The 18,649-nt window shown below is 38.4% G+C and overlaps 1 protein-coding gene across 1 annotated transcript in view; it reads right to left on the reverse strand.

Moving 5' to 3' along the window:
• Positions 1 to 889: 889 nt before the first annotated feature.
• Positions 890 to 18,649, reverse strand: part of LOC128688497 (serine-rich adhesin for platelets-like) — a 30,632-nt gene continuing 12,872 nt past the window's right edge. The window contains exons 6-9 of the mRNA XM_070084477.1: positions 13,671 to 14,044; positions 12,179 to 12,351; positions 8,372 to 8,765; positions 890 to 7,823 (exon numbers count right to left, since the gene is read on the reverse strand). Coding sequence (XP_069940578.1) covers positions 7,703 to 7,823; positions 8,372 to 8,765; positions 12,179 to 12,351; positions 13,671 to 14,044 — 1,062 coding nt within the window. The 3' untranslated portion in view covers positions 890 to 7,702. The remainder of the gene's footprint in view (positions 7,824 to 8,371; positions 8,766 to 12,178; positions 12,352 to 13,670; positions 14,045 to 18,649) is intronic.

Here is an 18,649-nt window from a genome sequence, read left to right on the forward strand (position 1 = left end):
AGAAGTTGCAGAGGTTGGTGGATAAATTAAAAGTGAATATAGGAAAGAGTAAGGTTATGAGGATAACAAAAAGATTAGGTGATGAAAGATTAGATATCAGATTGGGTGGAGAGAGTATGGAGGAGGTGAATGTATTCAGATATTTGGGAGTGGACGTATCAGCAGATGGGTCTATGAAAGATGAGGTGAATCACAGAATTTATGAGGGAAAAGGGTGAGCGGTGCACTTAGGAGTCTGTGGAGACAAAGAACTTTGTCCTTGGAAGCAAAGAGGGAAATGTATGAGAGTATAGTTTTACCAATGCTCTTATATGGGTGTGAAACATGGGTGATGAATGTTGCTGCAAGGAGGAAGGTTGGAGGCAGTGGAGATGTCATGTCTGAGGGTAATGTGTGGTGTGAATATAATGGCAGAGAATTCGTAGTTTGGAAGTTAGAAGGTGCGGGATTGCCAAAACTGTTGTCCAGAGGGCTGAGGAAGTGTTTTTGAGGTGGTTCGGACATGTAGAGAATGGAACAAAACAGAATGACTTCGAGAGTGTATAAATCTGTAGTGGAGGGAAGGCGGGGTAGGGGTCGGCCTAGGAAAGATTGGAGGGAGGGGGTAAAGGAGGTTTTGTGTGCAAGGGGCTTGAACTTCCAGCAAGCATGCGTGAGCATATTTGATAGGAGTGAATGGAGACAAACAGTTTTTAATACTTGACGTGCTGTTGGAGTGTGAGCCAAGTAACATTTATGAAGGGATTCAGGGAAACTGGCAGGCCGGACTTGTATCCTGGAGATGGGAAGTACAGCGTCTGCACTCTGAAGGAATGGTGTTAATGTTGCAGTTTTATAAACTGTAGTGTAAAGCACCCCTCTGGCAAGACAGTGATGGAGTGAATGATGGTGAGCCACCCTGCCTTGGTGCAACTCGGCCGATGTGTTAATAAATAAATATGTAAATAAAGTTGAGTAGAGTACTGGTGGTTCAGACATGTAGAGAGGATGGAACAAAATAGAATGACTCTGAGCGTATAAATCTGTAGTGGAGGGAAGGCGGTGTAGAGGTCGGCCTAGGAAAGGTTGGAGGGAGGGGGTAAAGGTGGTTTTGTGTGCGAGGGGCTTGGACTTCCAGCAAGCATGCGTGAGTGTGTTAGATAGGAGTGAATGGAGACAAATGGTTTTTAGGACTTGACGTGCTGTTGGAGTGTGAGCAAGGTAACATTTATGAAGGGATTCAGGGAAACTGGCAGGCCGGACTTGAATCCTGGAGATGGGAAGTGCAGTGCCTGCACTCTGAAGGAGAGGTGTTAATGTTGTAATTTTAAAACTGTAGTGTAAGCATGCCTCTGGCACGACAGTGGAGTGAATGATGGTGGAAGTTTTTCTTTTTCAGCCCCCCTACCTTGGGAAATGGCTGATGTGTAATAATAAAATACAATATATAGAGTACTGGAAATTACAAAATACATGAAAGAGTGCACAGTAATAAAACTGGGTGTCAAGGAAGGAGCTAAGTGACAGTGTATCACCTGCAAGGGAAGAGAGATACTCTTTAGAATCAAACAAACTCCATAATCTGGAGTGGACAACATGCCAAACATATTATGTGAAACGTGAACAAAATGACAGCACATGCAACATTACCAAATGATAATGATGATAATGTTGATGTTTTATTTTTTTTTTGAGTCATAAAACTGGCCTTGAGGCCTTCAGAAACCTGAAAAAAAGACTCCTTCTAATCAATATTCATCACTGAGCCACCAACAAAAAAAAACCAAAGCTAAAGATAATTATTATATCACTTAGGAAGCACTAAACCTACAAGGTCATACACATGATAGATGAGAGAGATGTTTCCTAACACTAGAACTGTGAAGCAAGAATGCAGGAACCAACTGGTAGATCTCATCACTGGAAGAGCATAGATCAAAAGGAACTATGATCATGACATCCAAAATACTCTGGGGCCCAGACAGGTACATAAGAACAGGTTAACACAAGATATGCTAGCAAAGAGTTCCTGATCAATGAACTGGGGCTACCTTCCTTTTTGACAATCTGACTGCCACCTGTTTTTTAGGCACCCATATGAATTTAGCACTTCTCTATAAATATAACACTAATATGGAAGGGTGGGAGACGGCCGACTTGTTGAAAAAAAAAAAAAAAACATTATTAGGGAAGGTACATGGAAGCTGTACACTCAGATTGACCATAAACACATTAAGAAACATTTCTACAATGTAATAGTAAAAGTTTTTACTTGTCACTTAGAACAAAAATTAGAAGTGGAGTTAAACTCAACTCTTTAGATATCTCACGAGGAGAATACAAGTGGACGAGGATCAGGTAAGTCTACAAAGGGATCTGGACAGGCTGCAAGCCTGGTCCGACAAATGGCTCCTGGAGTTTAACCTCATCAAGTGCAAAGGAAGGACAAAAAAGACTGCAGACAGAGTACAGCCTGGTAAGAGGCTGCAAAACTCACTCAAAGAAAAGGATCATGGGGGTAAGCAGCATACTGAGCACATCTACTGAGGTGCACATCAACTAAATAACTGCTGCAGCATACAGGTGCCTGGCAAACCTGAGAATAACATTTCGACATCTAAGTAAGGAGTTATGTACACGGTGTACAGTGTCGTGAATAAGGCCCATACTGAAGCATGTGGCATCAGTATGGAACCCACACCTGGTTAAGCAGAGGAAAACATTAGAGAAAGTGCAAAGGTTTGCAACAAGACTAGTCCCAGAGCTGAAGGGGTTTTATCCTATGAGGAGAGGCTAAGGGAACTCAACCTGACAACACTGGAGGACATGAGGAATAAGAGGAACATGATAATGATATATAACATACTGAGAGGAACTGATAAAGTGGACAGGGACAGAATGTTTCAGAAATGTAACACAGCAACAAGGGGTCACAACTGGAAGTTGAAAACTCAGATGAGTCATAGGGATGTTAGGAAGTACTTCTGCAGTCATAGAGTTGTCAGGAAGTGGAACAATCTGGAGAGTGATGTAGTGAAGGCAGGATCTATACACAGCTTCAAGAAGTATGATAAAAGCTCATGGGGCAGGGTGAGAGTGAACTTAGTAGTGATCAGTGAAGAGGTGGGTCCAGGGGCTATGAATTGACCCTTGCAACCACAATTAGGTGAGTTCATACATATGTACGTACGTATGTGTGTGCGCGCGCATGTGTGTGTGTGTGCACGTGCGGGTGCGTGTGTATGCACACACTGCTCATACTTCTCATATTTCATCTATATTTTACTCAATCTCTTTTATCACCCACTTTTTGCAACTCTACATTCTTAACCACATGTTAAGAATATAGAGTTGTAGATTTGACAAATTCTTTGTAACTAAAGTAATAGTCAACTATGAGATTCTCTTGTGCTACTTATTACCATGTAAGAACTTTTGTTTTTTTTTCAGGAGTTGCAGTGTCTTAAATATTAAGATTCTTACAGACTAGAAATGCTGATGCTCTGAAGCCAATCACTGTGGAGTATATCTTGCTAAAGAATATTAAAACTGTTAAAATGTACACAGTCCTAAAAAATTTGAAGCAGCTGCTGTAATATACAAACTCCATGAACACAACTCTACACTACCGCACTAAGTTAAACAAAGTACCAATGTAGCAAATGTATTAAGCAGTCTTGTTGATCCTTTAACACGAGACATAATTATGGCCAGCTACCAAAATGCCTGATGATAATTTTGAGAATGTTTACACAAACATTCACACCACCCTAGCAGATTAAATACAAGTAATTTATATCATACCAAACATTCAGTCAACTATGTACTACTAATAAATGTACACTTGCGTGACAAAATATATTTCAAACTCACTGCAAACTTAACACTTTCTTTGCACATGAAAAGAATAAGATACAAAAAGAATTAATGTGCTAATTTTGTTTAGGTATGACAATATAAATTTCTAGTGTGGAGGACAACATGTATACATCTACCATCTGTTAAAAACTAATGGGTAGATAATATGCCTAAATTACCAATAACATCTTCGGTACTAGGCTAAGTGAATACTGTATACATACAATCACTGTTTAATGGTTTTGTATTTTCATAAACATACCAATACATCTAAATTAACTAAATTAAAATGTTAGTGCACACAGGTTTTCGATGCTTACATCAAATTAAAGTAAATCTTTATCATGTACCTGCACTACATTACCCTGAAGATAAACCAATTTAAAGCTTAGTACAGTAAACAACATAGTATCTGAAAACCCTGAGACCTGAAGCTTTTATTTTTAATAAAGGACTTCAGAGATACAGAAAATTTACTTGTACAGGGTGTACAAACATTTCCCATTCTTCTTTTTGATAAAAATAATAATAATAATAATAATAATAATAATAATAATAATAATAATAATAATATTTCCCATAAATATAACATTTTAGTTACATGGATGGGGATGTTGGTTTGGTGGGTTATATAAATTGTCATGTATATACACTGCTAATGAAAAAGCTAATGAATGACTGATACATGACAAGTTGGTAAGTGCCATATCAAGCAGGCTGTGATGGGTGTAGGTCAGGCCACCAGCAGCAACAGCCTGGTTGACCATGCAAGAACCACACAAGCCTGGCTCATGGCCAGGCTGTGGAAATAGGAAAACTGCTGAAACTCATCAAAGGTATATCAAAGGCAAAGAAAAGGCATTATTTGAGTCGCACAACCTCAGTGAAAAATGACAGATTGTAGTATAAACAAAACTCAAAATTAGGTGTAGCATCTCTTGTAGTTTTGCATTATTTAGATAGATTACTACTACTGTAATATGCATTCACAAGTGTGCTCACACAATTTATACAATTACTACAATAATTCAGTACATCATCTATTTTTTTGTGTGAATCAAAATTCAAAATGGAAAGCAAGTGTAATATAGGATAGGCCTGGGGACATAACTAGTGAACAGAAGAAATGTTTTAGTGCCAGGAATGTCAATATTGTTTATTCTGGACCCTAGTTTTAAATTGGCAATTTTTTTGTTTGAAACTGGTCAAATTACTGATTCCTGATAACTATATTGGGTAGTTGAAGTAGATAAATGGGTGGTCACTTGTACTCAATCAACAGAATGGAAGGAATACTAGCAAAGCAGCTATGAGTTTGGTTGACTGGAACAATGAAATTTGCCTAAAATAGGACTCTGAATGGGCAAAATCACCAATCCATAAATATTGTTGAGACCGCTAATTTTGCAAGAGCGTAACTCCATAAGTTTTCCATCAAATTTCATACTCTTGGTTTCATTACCTTTAGAAAAATATTTTCTATCATTTCATGAGAATTTTTTTTTTTTTTTTTAATTCTTGGACCTTGAAAGCAATTCTCAGACCAGGGGTCTGGACCCTGCCTTCCATGCTTGAGGGCAATCCATCTTCTTAAGCAGACATCATGGCACTGTCATAAAAATGGTCAAATGGGTGACTGTCGGCAACACCTTGAATAGCTGAAATATGATTTTATTGCGGCTGCGCTCAGTAGGTGCCAGTTTTTTGTTTGCGTTAAATACTTTTAATTGTGTTTTGACATATATTTATACAGTGTACCTTGGGATATGAACTTAATTCATTCCAGAAGGCTGTTCGAGTGCCGATACTGAACGAATTTGTTCCCATAAGGAATAATGTAAATTACATTAATCCATTTCAGACCCAAAAAAATACACTTACAAAAGCACTTACATAAATACACTTACATAATTGTTCGAGTTTTGAGCTGTTTGTATCCCGAGGTACCACTGTAGTTCTAACTCAACCCAACATAGAAACGTGCTATAAACCGTATGTAAATAAGTGACATAGTTGGTTGGAGGATAGGTTGCTAAGGGGGCACAAAGAGACTTGGAACTTCTGCATTTGGATTTATGTAAGTGTTCAGATATCATGTTGTTTACTGCATGTTAATTTTTTTTTTTAAATATCAAGAATTCATAAACTAAAGCAACATGGATGATTCTTAATCTCTAAGACTTATTACTCCTAAAGATGTGTGTAGCTGCAGGTTACGAAAACATTATGAATTTGTACATAATGTAACAGTAATCACTGCTTGACTGATACATAGCACCTCTACTTACAATTTGGAAGTAATCATTAAAATTATGGCTATTTCTAAATTTTAATAAAAGCTGAGTAAGACTTGACAGCTGAAAACAACACTGAATGACCCACATGGGTTTAGCACATTTGTGTGAATACAATATAAGAAGAGGTAAAAGCTGCACCAGATGCCAAACAAGGGAAAGATCTTTGGTGTAGAGAGAGGAACTGGTACAGATGAGTATAACAAGGAAAGAACTGACACTAACTTCAATATTATATTGTTACTGCATCTGCTCAGTTCCTCAAGAAATTTTATACATTAAAATGAAATATATATTTTATTGATTTGCTTATTTAACCAGCTCATTATTAACTTACAGTATACACAGACTTATGATATTTCTAATTACATATATTTAATATATGAGACTTGGGTATTGGTGGCCACAAGGCCACATTTCCTCTTTTTGGCAGAAGAATGACCATTATAACTTCTTCTTTCTTTCAACACACCGGCCATATCCCACCAAGGCGGGGTGGCCCAAAAAGAAAAACGAAAGTTTCTCTTTTAAATTTAGTAATTTATACGGGAGGAGGGGTTACTAGCCCCTTGCTCCCGGCATTTTAGTCGCCTCTTACAACACGCATGGCTTACGGAGGAAGAATTCTGTTCCACTTCCCCATGGAGAACCATTATAACAGCTTAGTACAAATTCTGGTGAAAACAGGCTGAAGTTTTGAAGATACTCTTTTAAATTTGGTGCATTCCCATGATTATAATAATACATACAGAATTTCAATACAAAAATAAGTTTTCTTTAAAATAACTAAAATTTACAATCCCATTAACAAAAAAAAAATAAAACTAAATTTCCTGGCAATAATATTCACACTGTCAACTTCTAGGATAAACCTATAAGCTGTTCTGGCACTTAAGTTAAAACTACTGTGTACAACAAAAAGTTACATCAGACTTTTTCCTACTTGAGTTCACTGTAAAACTGAAGCCATGACCATTCCAAGTAGACAGTCCAGGTTGCGCAATTCACCAGACACATGTGCACCTTTCAAATTTAAAATGATAATTTTAAAGTGTCTTACCTAAAAGACTAATACATATATATGAAACAACCATCTCTGATGTAATGTAACACTGCAGCATACCTGACCAGCATACATAAATGGCAGAAGTTGTGCGTCTGTTATATTATAAAGGATATCTTACTACTCTTCTATGGTATATCCTTCATTTTCTTATCAAATGCATCAGCCTCTTATGATAACTAATTAACTTTTCTATACAAGAAATATGAAAAATAAACAACTTAACTAAAACTTGAAAGGTCTTATATCAACTAACACAACAGTATAAGTTCAGAATGTGTTTTAAGTATATGTGCACTCACTACTGAACATGTGTGATCATGAATGGTGAAGGGAACTATTCATGTATAAAATATTAAAAACACTTTAATTACTGAATACCTCAGCAAAAAGCTGCATCCTTAAAATAAAGCATCTTTACTAGAGTATGGTGAAAGCTCAATGCATAGTCTTATATACTGTAAGCATATGTGCTAGCAATAAAACTGTCATTTGCAGATAATAAGATTTAAACCCAGACGAGACGGTGGTCAGAGTCGTTGAGAGTTCCTGATACACGGCTCCGGTTTGGGAGGGAAGAGAAGTGTTGATCATCATGAGTTGAAGAAGACTCACCCACCACCATTAAGCTGTAGAAGAACATGCATAAATGGTAACAGAGTAAAACACCTCTACTTTATGAAAGTCATTCACACTCCAAGAACTTCCAAAAGTTATGTGCTTTAATTTGACAGAAAGATGTGTTGCCATATGCATTCACCCAAAATGCAGAATAAAGTTCCCTGAACCCATTAGTAGGTGGTATGCATATATACGTTACTTCAAAACACTGAATAAAAGTTAAACTGCAATTTTAAGAAGTTACCATAACCCATCAGCTGGTGAATTGTAATTGCTGTATCAGTATGTGCTATGCCTTAGTGTGCATATTAAATCAAGCAATTAGTAAGTGACTGTGTTTCTGTGTGATTCTTCAGTTGTTAGAATGAGTTAGTCAAAAATGTAACAAAAAATATATACTGGTTATGTTAAAATACAAACTACTATTAAATGAATTAGGTGGCAAAATAAACAGAAGAGGTGACTTAACCTACAATGTGTGTTACTACACACACATATCCTTCACACTTAAAAGCAGAAGCTTTCTATTTGAAGTATGTGATTTGGCTCATCTTACCTCAGTGGCTGTGGGTTACCATTCATCCTCATGGAAGACTGTGTTTGTAATATATCTTCCCTGGCTGTGCTGTTAGTTATTCTTGGAGCCACTGTGGTAGCATTTGTGCTAATTAAATTTTGGCTTACTTCTGGACTAGCATCACTTTTGCTTGATAAAATATTTTGGTCTCTGTCAATTGGACTACTGTCAACATCTGGGTAGGCTTTTTCCTGGCAACTGGTCTGGGGGTCAGCAGCAGCAGCAGCATGATAAGACACTGTCTTAGTATTGTGATCTGTATCTGATACAGAGGCAACACACCCTCCTTCACTCTTCATACTCCTGCTGGTGCTACCATCTCTGTTTACAGATGAGTCTGACTTCTTTGGTTCCAGGTTGAGCTTCAAGACACCTGGTGAGAGTTTAAGGACACCATATTAAGGACACTAAAAAAAAAAAAATACATCCTGTAGCCTATGTCAGCAAACTTCTAGCAAGACAGCAACTGAATGAATATTTATAATATTTATAGCAGTATAGGTAGTAGGTTGGTAGACAGCAACCGCCCAGGGAGGTACTACCGTCCTGCCAAGTGAGTGTAAAACGTAAGCCTGTAATTGTTTTACACGATGGTAGGATTGCTGGTGTTTTTTCTGTCTCATAAACATGCAAGGTTTCAGGTACGTCTTGCTACTGCTGCTTACACTTAGGTCACACTACACATACATGTACAAGCATATGTATACACACCCCTCTGGGTTTTCTTCTATTTTCTTACTAGCTCTTGTTCTTGTTTATTTCCTCTTATCTCCATGGGGAAGTGGAACAGAATTCTTCCTCCGTAAGCTATGCGTGTTGTAAGAGGCGACTAAAATGCCAGGAGCAAGGGGCTAGTAACCCCTTCTCCTGTATATATTACTAAATATGAAAGGAGAAACTTTTGTTTTTCCTTTTGGGCCACCCCACCTCGGTGGGATACGGCTGGTGTGTTGAAAGAAAGATTTATAGCAGTAACTCTTAACAAATTAAAATTACCACAATACAGAGTTAGAGTATTATGTTCATGGGGAGGAACACTAAACCCCTTGGGCTCATACAGTGCCTGCCTCCCATTCCCTCAGGCACTGTATGACCCCTGTGGATTTAGCACTCTCTGCATGAGTGTAATAATAATAATAATAATTGACATTCATTTTCTTAAGGACTTAACCTATTAAATGTGTCCAAAAAATCAGTAAGCACATCATGGCAATGCATCCAATCTAATAGTCAAATAATGCACCTTATTTCTATTTTCGGAGGAGTATTACACCTTGAAACAATTGTCATATATAATGTTAGAAGACATTGTATATCTAACAGTTTCACCCAGAACAACGGCTTTTACAATATAGCTGAACCCCTTACCACGGAACTTCTCCATCGTTACCCTGCATAGCAACAAACATACTTGCCCATTCCACAAAGGTCCTTTTCAAATCCAATCTCTTCTCAGCTTTCTCCACCTGACTTCTCACTTCACTATTCTCCCTATATATAATATAATATAATATGCCTCGGTGGGAGACGGCCGACTTGTTGAAAAAAAAAAAAAAAAAAAAAAAAAAAAAAAAATATATATATATATATATATATATATATATATATATATATATATATATATATATATATATATATATATATATATATATATATATATATATATATATATATATATATATATATATATATATATATATATATATATATATATATATATATATATATATATATATATATATATATATATATATATATATATATATATATATATATATATATATAATTTTTTTTTTTTTCAACAAGTTGGTCGTCTCCCACCAAGGCAGGGTGACCCAAAAAAAGAAAGAAAATCCCCAAAAAGAAAATACTCTCATCATCATTCAACACTTTCACCACACTCACACATTATCACTGCTTTTGCAGAGGTGCTCAGAATACAACAGTTTAGAAGCATATACAGTGTACGTATAAAGATACACAACATATCCCTCCAAACTGCCAATATCCCAAACCCCTCCTTTAAAGTGCAGGCATTGTACTTCCCATTTCCAGGACTCAAGTCCGACTATATGAAAATAACCGGTTTCCCTGAATCCCTTCACTAAATATTACCCTGCTCACACTCCAACAGATCGTCAGGTCCCAAGTATCATTCGTCTCCATTCACTCCTATCTAACACGCTCATGCACGCTTGCTGGAAGTCCAAGCCCCTTGCCCACAAAACCTCCTTTACCCCCTCTTTCCAACCCTTTCGAGGACGACCCCTACCCCTCTTTCCTTCCCCTATAGATTTATATGTTTTCCATGTCATTCTACTTTGATCCATTCTCTCTAAATGACCAAACCACCTCAACAACCCCTCTTCTGCCCTCTGACTAATGCTTTTATTAACTCCACACCTTCTCCTAATTTCCACACTCCGAATTTTCTGCATAATATTTACACCACACATTGCCCTTAGACAGGACATCTCCACTGCCTCCAACCGTCTCCTCGCTGCTGCATTTACCACCCAAGCTTCACATCCATATAAGAGTGTTGGTACTACTATACTTTCATACATTCCCTTCTTTGCCTCCATAGATAACGTTTTTTGACTCCACATATACCTCAACGCACCACTCACCTTTTTTCCCTCATCACTTCTATGATTAACCTCATCCTTCATAAATCCATCCGCCGACACGTCAACTCCCAAGTATCTGAAAACATTCACTTCTTCCATACTCCTCCTCCCCAATTTGATATCCAATTTTTCTTTATCTAAATCATTTGATACTCTCATCACCTTACTCTTTTCTATGTTCACTTTCAACTTTCTACCTTTACACACCGCCTCCCTTTCTTCGTCGACATTTAAAAGTTCCTCAAAATATTCTCGCCATCTACCCAAAACCTCCATATATATATACTCATGTACTCTCTGCTCAGGTAGATCTGGCTATGACTTTATAAAATCCACTGTGTGGGTGAAATGTAGTCAATAAAGGATAGCATTATACTCCATTTGTGTCTTTTTCCATCGTGTCTGTATTTTATATCATTTATCTCCAGGTCTGTGAGAACATGTTAGGCAGGAATAAATGGAGACAAGTAGTTTTTAATGGACATAGTGTTAGTGTGTGAGCAAAATAACTTTTATGAAGGGATTCAGCTAAACTGGTTAGCCAGACTCAAGTCCTGGAGGTGGGATATCCACCCTTCTGAAGGCTGAAGGTGGGGTAGGAATATTGCAGTAAGGGTGTAATCTGATTGTGGTGTCAACACACTTTTGGAAAGACAGTAACTGAATCAATGATAGTGAATGTGTTTTCTTGCTTGGGTAACCCTGCCTTGGTTGAGAAAAAAAAAAAAGAACTTTCACTCACACAAAAAATTCACACACACATATACACACACATTGAGAGGCAAGGCCACTAAGTCTTGACACCTACAACCACATATGGGTGAGTACATACAGGTGAACTTTGTATGAATGAACGTGCACACATACAAGAATGCACACACACACTTGCAACCACACAGGTGAGTACACACATGTACACACACACATGCACATGCAACAGTGAGGGTTATGAGAGATGGTTTATGTGTGAGCACCTGAGAATCAAACAAATATAGTGGATATGAAAAAAATGGTAAAGTAATCTTGATATATGTATATTGCCAGGTTCTTGTCAAAGAGAGAGAGAGAGAGAGAGATGATATTAATTAATAAGGATACAGTCTGGGTGAAATCTACACATGTATAAAGTTGGATGGAGATTTCCCAAGTAGCTTACTATCACTTCTCATAAGCGACTTGAGGGAGGCAATAAGTTCCTTAGCACGGGTTGCCAAAAATTCTGAGGTGAGTGCCCGTCCTCTATCGTGGCTTGCTGAAGATACTGCATTACTATGGCTGGTTCCAGAGGCAGTAGATGCTACACAGTAGGTACTGAGAGCACGGCTCACTCTGTAAGTTTACACAGAAATTATATTCCAGTGCAGGATTAAATGAAAATTTGTAGCAGGTAACCAGTGCATATTTCAGTATTATAACTAATATAAACATCATTAGCAACCTATCCACTCAAATACCCTAAACAGGAAACTTTGACAAGAGGGAAAAGAAAAGTTAAATATTCATAGGTTCAACCATATACAGCTGACCCTTGAACAACATGGGTTTGAACTGCATGGGTCAACTTATACGGGAATTTTTCTCAATAAATATACTGGAAATTTTTTTTTGAGATTTGCAACAATTTGAAAACACTCACAGATGATTCACATAGCCTAGAAATATCAAAAAATTTAAGAAAAAGTTATATCATGAATGCATTAAACATTTGTAGATTCTAGCCTATTTTATCATTTACTACCATAAAATAAAAATAAATCTATTGTAAAAAGTTAAAATTTATCAAAACTTACACAAACAAACACAGATCGTACATGGTGCCATTTGCAGTTGAAAAATGTAAACAAATAAAGATGCAATATTAAATCATAACTGCATAAAATTAACTGTAGTACATACTGTACTACTGTAATAATTTTATAGCAACCTCTTGTTGCTACTGCAGTGAGCTATGGGGAAATGGAGATGAATCCTTCCTCCATAAGCCAAGTGTGTTGTAAAAGGTGACTAAACTGCAGGGCGACAGGGGGCTAGTAACCCTTTCTCCTGGATAAATTACTAAATGTAAAACGAAGATAACTTTTGTTTCTTTTTTTTTCAGGTCTCCCTGCCTCAGTGGGAGACCACCAGTGTTAAAAAAAGAATTAGTACTTATATGCAAAAACTAATCTCCATGGGGAAGTGGAACAGAATTCTTCCTCCATAAGCTATGCGTGTCGTAAGAGGCGACTAAAATGCCGGGAGCAAGGGGCTAGTAACCTCTTCTCCAGTATACATTACTAAATTTAAAAGGAGAAACTTTTGTTTTTCCTTTTGGGCCACCCCACCTCGGTGGGATGTGGCTGGTGCGTTGAAAGAAAGAAAGATGCAAAAACTAAATGAAATCAGTATATACAATGATGATCTTTATGCCCATTCAAATATTGTTCAAAGGCTCATTAGAATAGTGATATCTGTGCACTTCTGGAAAGGAAGTTATTGAATTAATGATGGTAAATGTTTTCTGTTTTGTTGGTCACCCTTCCTTGAGGGGAAGGTGATTGGTGTGTTAAAAAAATTAAAAAGATTTTGCACATTTATCTTATTGTCAATACAGACAATGGCAACAAATAAAATATATGGTTAAATACATATTGCTCACATGTCTATACCTTCGAGGATTTCCTGACTGAGTTGGAAGTGCCCATACACTTCCTGCTTTTCTAACAGCATCAGAGTTTCTTCTCACTGGTCCAAAGCTGTGAGAAGATGAACTTGGTATTAAGTCTGGAGATGGAGTTTTACTGTTTGCCAGCCTATAAGGTGGATCCCCATCATCTTGTATGAACTTAGATGACCCAGCTGCTGTTGTTGCTGAAGGTATAGTGATGGCAGGGCTTGCAGCAGAGTATAAGGAGGTAGTGGGGCTTGCAGGACTTGCCCTTGTACTGTGATTAGAAGTCATATTCAAGGTAGAATTCACTGTATGTAAGAAGTCCACCAGTTGCCGCGTTGCAGCCTCGTATGTGTGACGACTACGCTCAGCCTGAGGAAAAAGCGAAAAGCTATAATGATCTATTTTATTCCCCAAATGTAGCCATCCACAAATACAGTACACTTTGCAAAAAAAAAAAAAAAAAATCATCATTGGGGCCAAGGTAATGCTGGGTTTTTACAAAAATAAGTACACATGGTCAACTTTGACCCCCATGTTAATGTTACAAGTTCTTTTCTCCAATGGGCTAACATTCACATTACGTATTTACAGTCGACCCTCAACTAATGGCAACATTAAGTAACGGCAATTTCGTCTAACGACGCTTTTTGCTGTAGAAAAAATGCCATAACCAACGGCAAAAAACTTAACCAACGACGTTTGTCCGGAACATGTCGATGTGCCCGGAGCACGGCTGAGCGGGCCCAGCCACTCCAAGTGTCAGTGTGCCATTGTTTACAAGCTGTTGTGGTTGGTTTCCATGTGTGCCTCCCATATATTTTGGATTATTCCACTATTTCTAGTGCTTGTAACTGCTAAATAAGCCACAATGGGTTCCAAGAAAGCTTCTAGTGCCAAGCCTGTGTTAAAAAGGGTGAGAATTACGATGGAAATGAAGGAGGAGATCATTGAAAAATACGAGAGTGGAGTGCGTATGGCTGAGTTGGAAAGGCAATACAACAAATCACATTCAACCATCAGTACTATCTTGGCAAACAGACAGGCAATCAAGGAAGCTGTTGTTGCAAAAGGTTCAAGTATGTTTTCAAAACAGAGACCACAAATAGTTGAAGAGGTAGAGAGACTGTTATTGGTATGGATAAACGAAAAACAAATATCAGGTGATAGTGTTTCTCAGTCTATAATTTGTGAAAAGGCAAGGAAGTTGCATGATGATCTCATTAAGAAAATGCCTCAAAATAGTGCTGCTGCTGATCAATTTAAGGCCAGCAAAGGCTGGTTTGAGAGATTTAAGATTTGTAGTGGCATACACAGTGTGGTAAGGCATGGTGAGGCAGCCAGTTCAGACAAAAATGCGGCTGAAAAATATGTGAAGGACTTTAAGGAATACATAGACTGAAAACCTAAAACCTGAACAAGTGTTTAATTGTGATGAAACAGGCCTGCTTTGGAAGAAAATGCCAAACAGGACCTACATTACTCAGGAGGAAAAGACACTCCCAGGACATAAACCTGTGAAAGACAGGCTGACATTAATGTTGTGTAGTAATGCAAAGTGAAGCCTTTATTGGTGTATCACTCTGAAACTCCCAGAGTGTTCAGGAAAAACAATATCGTCAAGGGTAATTTGTGTGTGCTGTGGAGATCAAACAGTAAGGCATGGGTCACTAAAGTATTTTTCTTGGACTAGTTTTATGGTGTGTTTGGCCCCACTGTGACAAAATACCTCCAGGAAAAGAAATTGGCACTCAAGTGCCTCCTGGTAATGGACAATGCTCCTGCTCATCCTCACGACTTTCAAGAGGAAATTGCAAGGGAGTTTGGTTTCGTTAAGGTGAAGTCTTTGTCTCCTAATACAACTCCTCTCCTCCAGCCCATGGACCAGCAGGTCATTTCAAACTTCAAAAAACTCTACACAAAAACAGTGTTTCAAAAGTGCTTTGAAGTGACCTCAGACACTTAATTGACCCTAAGAGAGTTTTGGAAAGATCACTTCAATATCCTCAGTTGTGTTAACCTTATAGGTAAGGCTTGGGAGGGAGTGACTAAGAGGACCTTGAACTCTGCTTGGAGGAAACTGTGGCCAGAATGTGTAGAACAGAGGGATGTTGAAGGGTTTGGGGCTAACCCTCAGGAGGCTATGCCACAAGTGGAAGCTATTGTGTCATTGGGGAAGTCCTTGGGGTTGGAGGTTTGTGACTAGGATGTGGAAGAGTTAGTGCAGAATGAAGAGGAAGAACTAACTACTGCAGATCTGCAAGAGCTTCAGGAGCAACAGCAACAGATCACATCTCAGGAATGTTCTTCAGAGCAGGATGAAGAGAGACGGAGAAGATGACTTCATCAAAGATTAGGGAAATGTGTTCAATGTTTACAAAGGTGCAAGCATTTATCAAAGAATTTTATCCTGTCACTGAAGTTGCAAGCCGCATTGGCAACAAGTACAATGACACTCTTGTGTCCCATTTTAGGGAAATCCTAAGGGCACGTGAGAAAGAGCTCTCTGGACAGCTATTTTGTGCGACAGGGGTCCAGCGACTCTCGAGCTGGTCCTAGTGGCATTAAAAAACCAAGGAGGGAGGTAACCCCACCAAAGGACTTGGTACCTGAAGTCCTTCTGGAAGGGGATTCTCCTTCCAAGCAATAGACAATTCTGAATTTCCACTGCTGCTGGCACATCACTCATAACAACTCCACAATAAAGGTAAGTGGCATTTAATTATTGTTTATTTTGCATGTCCCATTCCTTTCCATATAAGGAAATGTATCTTTCATGTAAAAAATATTTTTTTTTTTCAGTCTTTGGGGTGTCAGGAACAGATTAATTCTATTTCCATTATTTCTTATGGGGAAAATTAACTCGAACAACGGCAATTTCGACGAACGGCAAGCCCTCTGGAATGGATTAATGACGTTGGTTGAGGGTCCACATATAAGTGAACAGTATTTAGATAAGGCTAAAGAGGTCTTTGTGGCATTTATGGATTTGGAAAAGGCGTATGACAGGGTGGATAGGGGGGCAATGTGGCAGATGTTGCAAGTGTATGGTGTAGGAGGTAGGCTACTGAAAGCAGTGAAGAGTTTTTACGAGGATAGTGAGGCTCAAGTTAGAGTATGTAGGAAAGAGGGAAATTATTTCCCAGTAAAAGTAGGCCTTAGACAAGGATGTGTGATGTCACCGTGGTTGTTTAATATATTTATAGATGGGGTTGTAAGAGAAGTAAATGCGAGGGTCTTGGCAAGAGGCGTGGAGTTAAAAGATAAAGAATCACACACAAAGTGGGAGTTGTCACAGCTGCTCTTTGCTGATGACACTGTGCTCTTGGGAGATTCTGAAGAGAAGTTGCAGAGATTGGTGGCTGAATTTGGTAGGGTGTGCAAAAGAAGAAAATTAAAGGTGAATACAGGAAAGAGTAAGGTTATGAGGATAACAAAAAGATTAGGTGATGAAAGATTGAATATCAGATTGGAGGGAGAGAGTATGGAGGAGGTGAATGTATTCAGATATTTGGGAGTGGACGTGTCAGCGGATGGGTCTATGAAAGATGAGGTGAATCATAGAATTGATGAGGGGAAAAGAGTGAGTGGTGCACTTAGGAGTCTGTGGAGACAAAGAACTTTGTCCTTGGAGGCAAAGAGGGGAATGTATGAGAGTATAGTTTTACCAACGCTCTTATATGGGTGTGAAGCATGGGTGATGAATGTTGCAGCGAGGAGAAGGCTGGAGGCAGTGGAGATGTCATGTCTGAGGGCAATGTGTGGTGTGAATATAATGCAGAGAATTCGTAGTTTGGAAGTTAGGAGGAGGTGCGGGATTACCAAAACTGTTGTCCAGAGGGCTGAGGAAGGGTTGTTGAGGTGGTTCGGACATGTAGAGAGAATGGAGCGAAACAGAATGACTTCAAGAGTGTATCAGTCTGTAGTGGAAGGAAGGCGGGGTAGGGGTCGGCCTAGGAAAGGTTGGAGAGAGGGGGTAAAGGAGGTTTTGTTTGCGAGGGGCTTGGACTTCCAGCAGGCATGCGTGAGCGTGTTTGATAGGAGTGAATGGAGACAAATGGTTTTTAATACTTGACGTGCTGTTGGAGTGTGAGCAAAGTAACATTTATGAAGGGGTTCAGGGAAACCGGCAGGCCGGACTTGAGTCCTGGAGATGGGAAGTGCAGTGCCTGCACTCTGAAGGAGGGGTGTTAATGCTGCAGTTTAAAAACTGTAGTGTAAAGCACCCTTCTGGCAAGACAGTGATGGAGTGAATGATGGTGAAAGTTTTCCTTTTTCGGGCCACCCTGCCTTGGTGGGAATCGGCCAGTGTAATAATAAAAAATAAAAAAAATATAAAAGATCAAAATGAAAAAGAACACAATAAAATGACCAAAAAAATAATAGTGAGGGAAAAAATGCTAGACATACAAGATGAAATTCATTTAGGTGGTGGACTCTCTAAATGTATTTTGCTTGTGGCAAATCTTCTCTTGAAAATTATGGATTCACAAGGTCAATAGTCAGTGCTAAATGTACTAATGATGATGGAAGATGTGGCTGCAATGGAGTGACTAGTGGCAGAGGCAGTGGCGGAGGCTGTGGCAATAGTGTAATTGGTGGTGGTGGCAGCAGTGGAGTGATTGGTGGTGTCAGTGATGTTAGTAATAATGATGATGATCAAGAGATAGATGTAAGCAATATAAGTGGAGTATCAGTATATGGTGATGCTCACACATAATGATGCTAATAATGATTCAAAATTATTACACTGGTGTAAAATCACATTAAAACTAAAACAATCTGATACTTACTTGGCTCCAATGTGCACACACATGTACTACACCCATGAAAGCATGAGAAAAAGATGTTATATATATTAATATACTAAAAGGAAGAAAATACTAAACTATCAGTTAAAACAAATCACTATATAGTTCAAACCCAAGCCAATGATAATAGTGAGTGATTAACCTATGTAAGCCTATAAATTATTTT

This window comes from Cherax quadricarinatus, chromosome 13 (assembly GCF_038502225.1).
Source record: "Cherax quadricarinatus isolate ZL_2023a chromosome 13, ASM3850222v1, whole genome shotgun sequence".
In the NCBI taxonomy this organism is placed as follows: Eukaryota; Metazoa; Arthropoda; class Malacostraca; order Decapoda; family Parastacidae; genus Cherax; species Cherax quadricarinatus.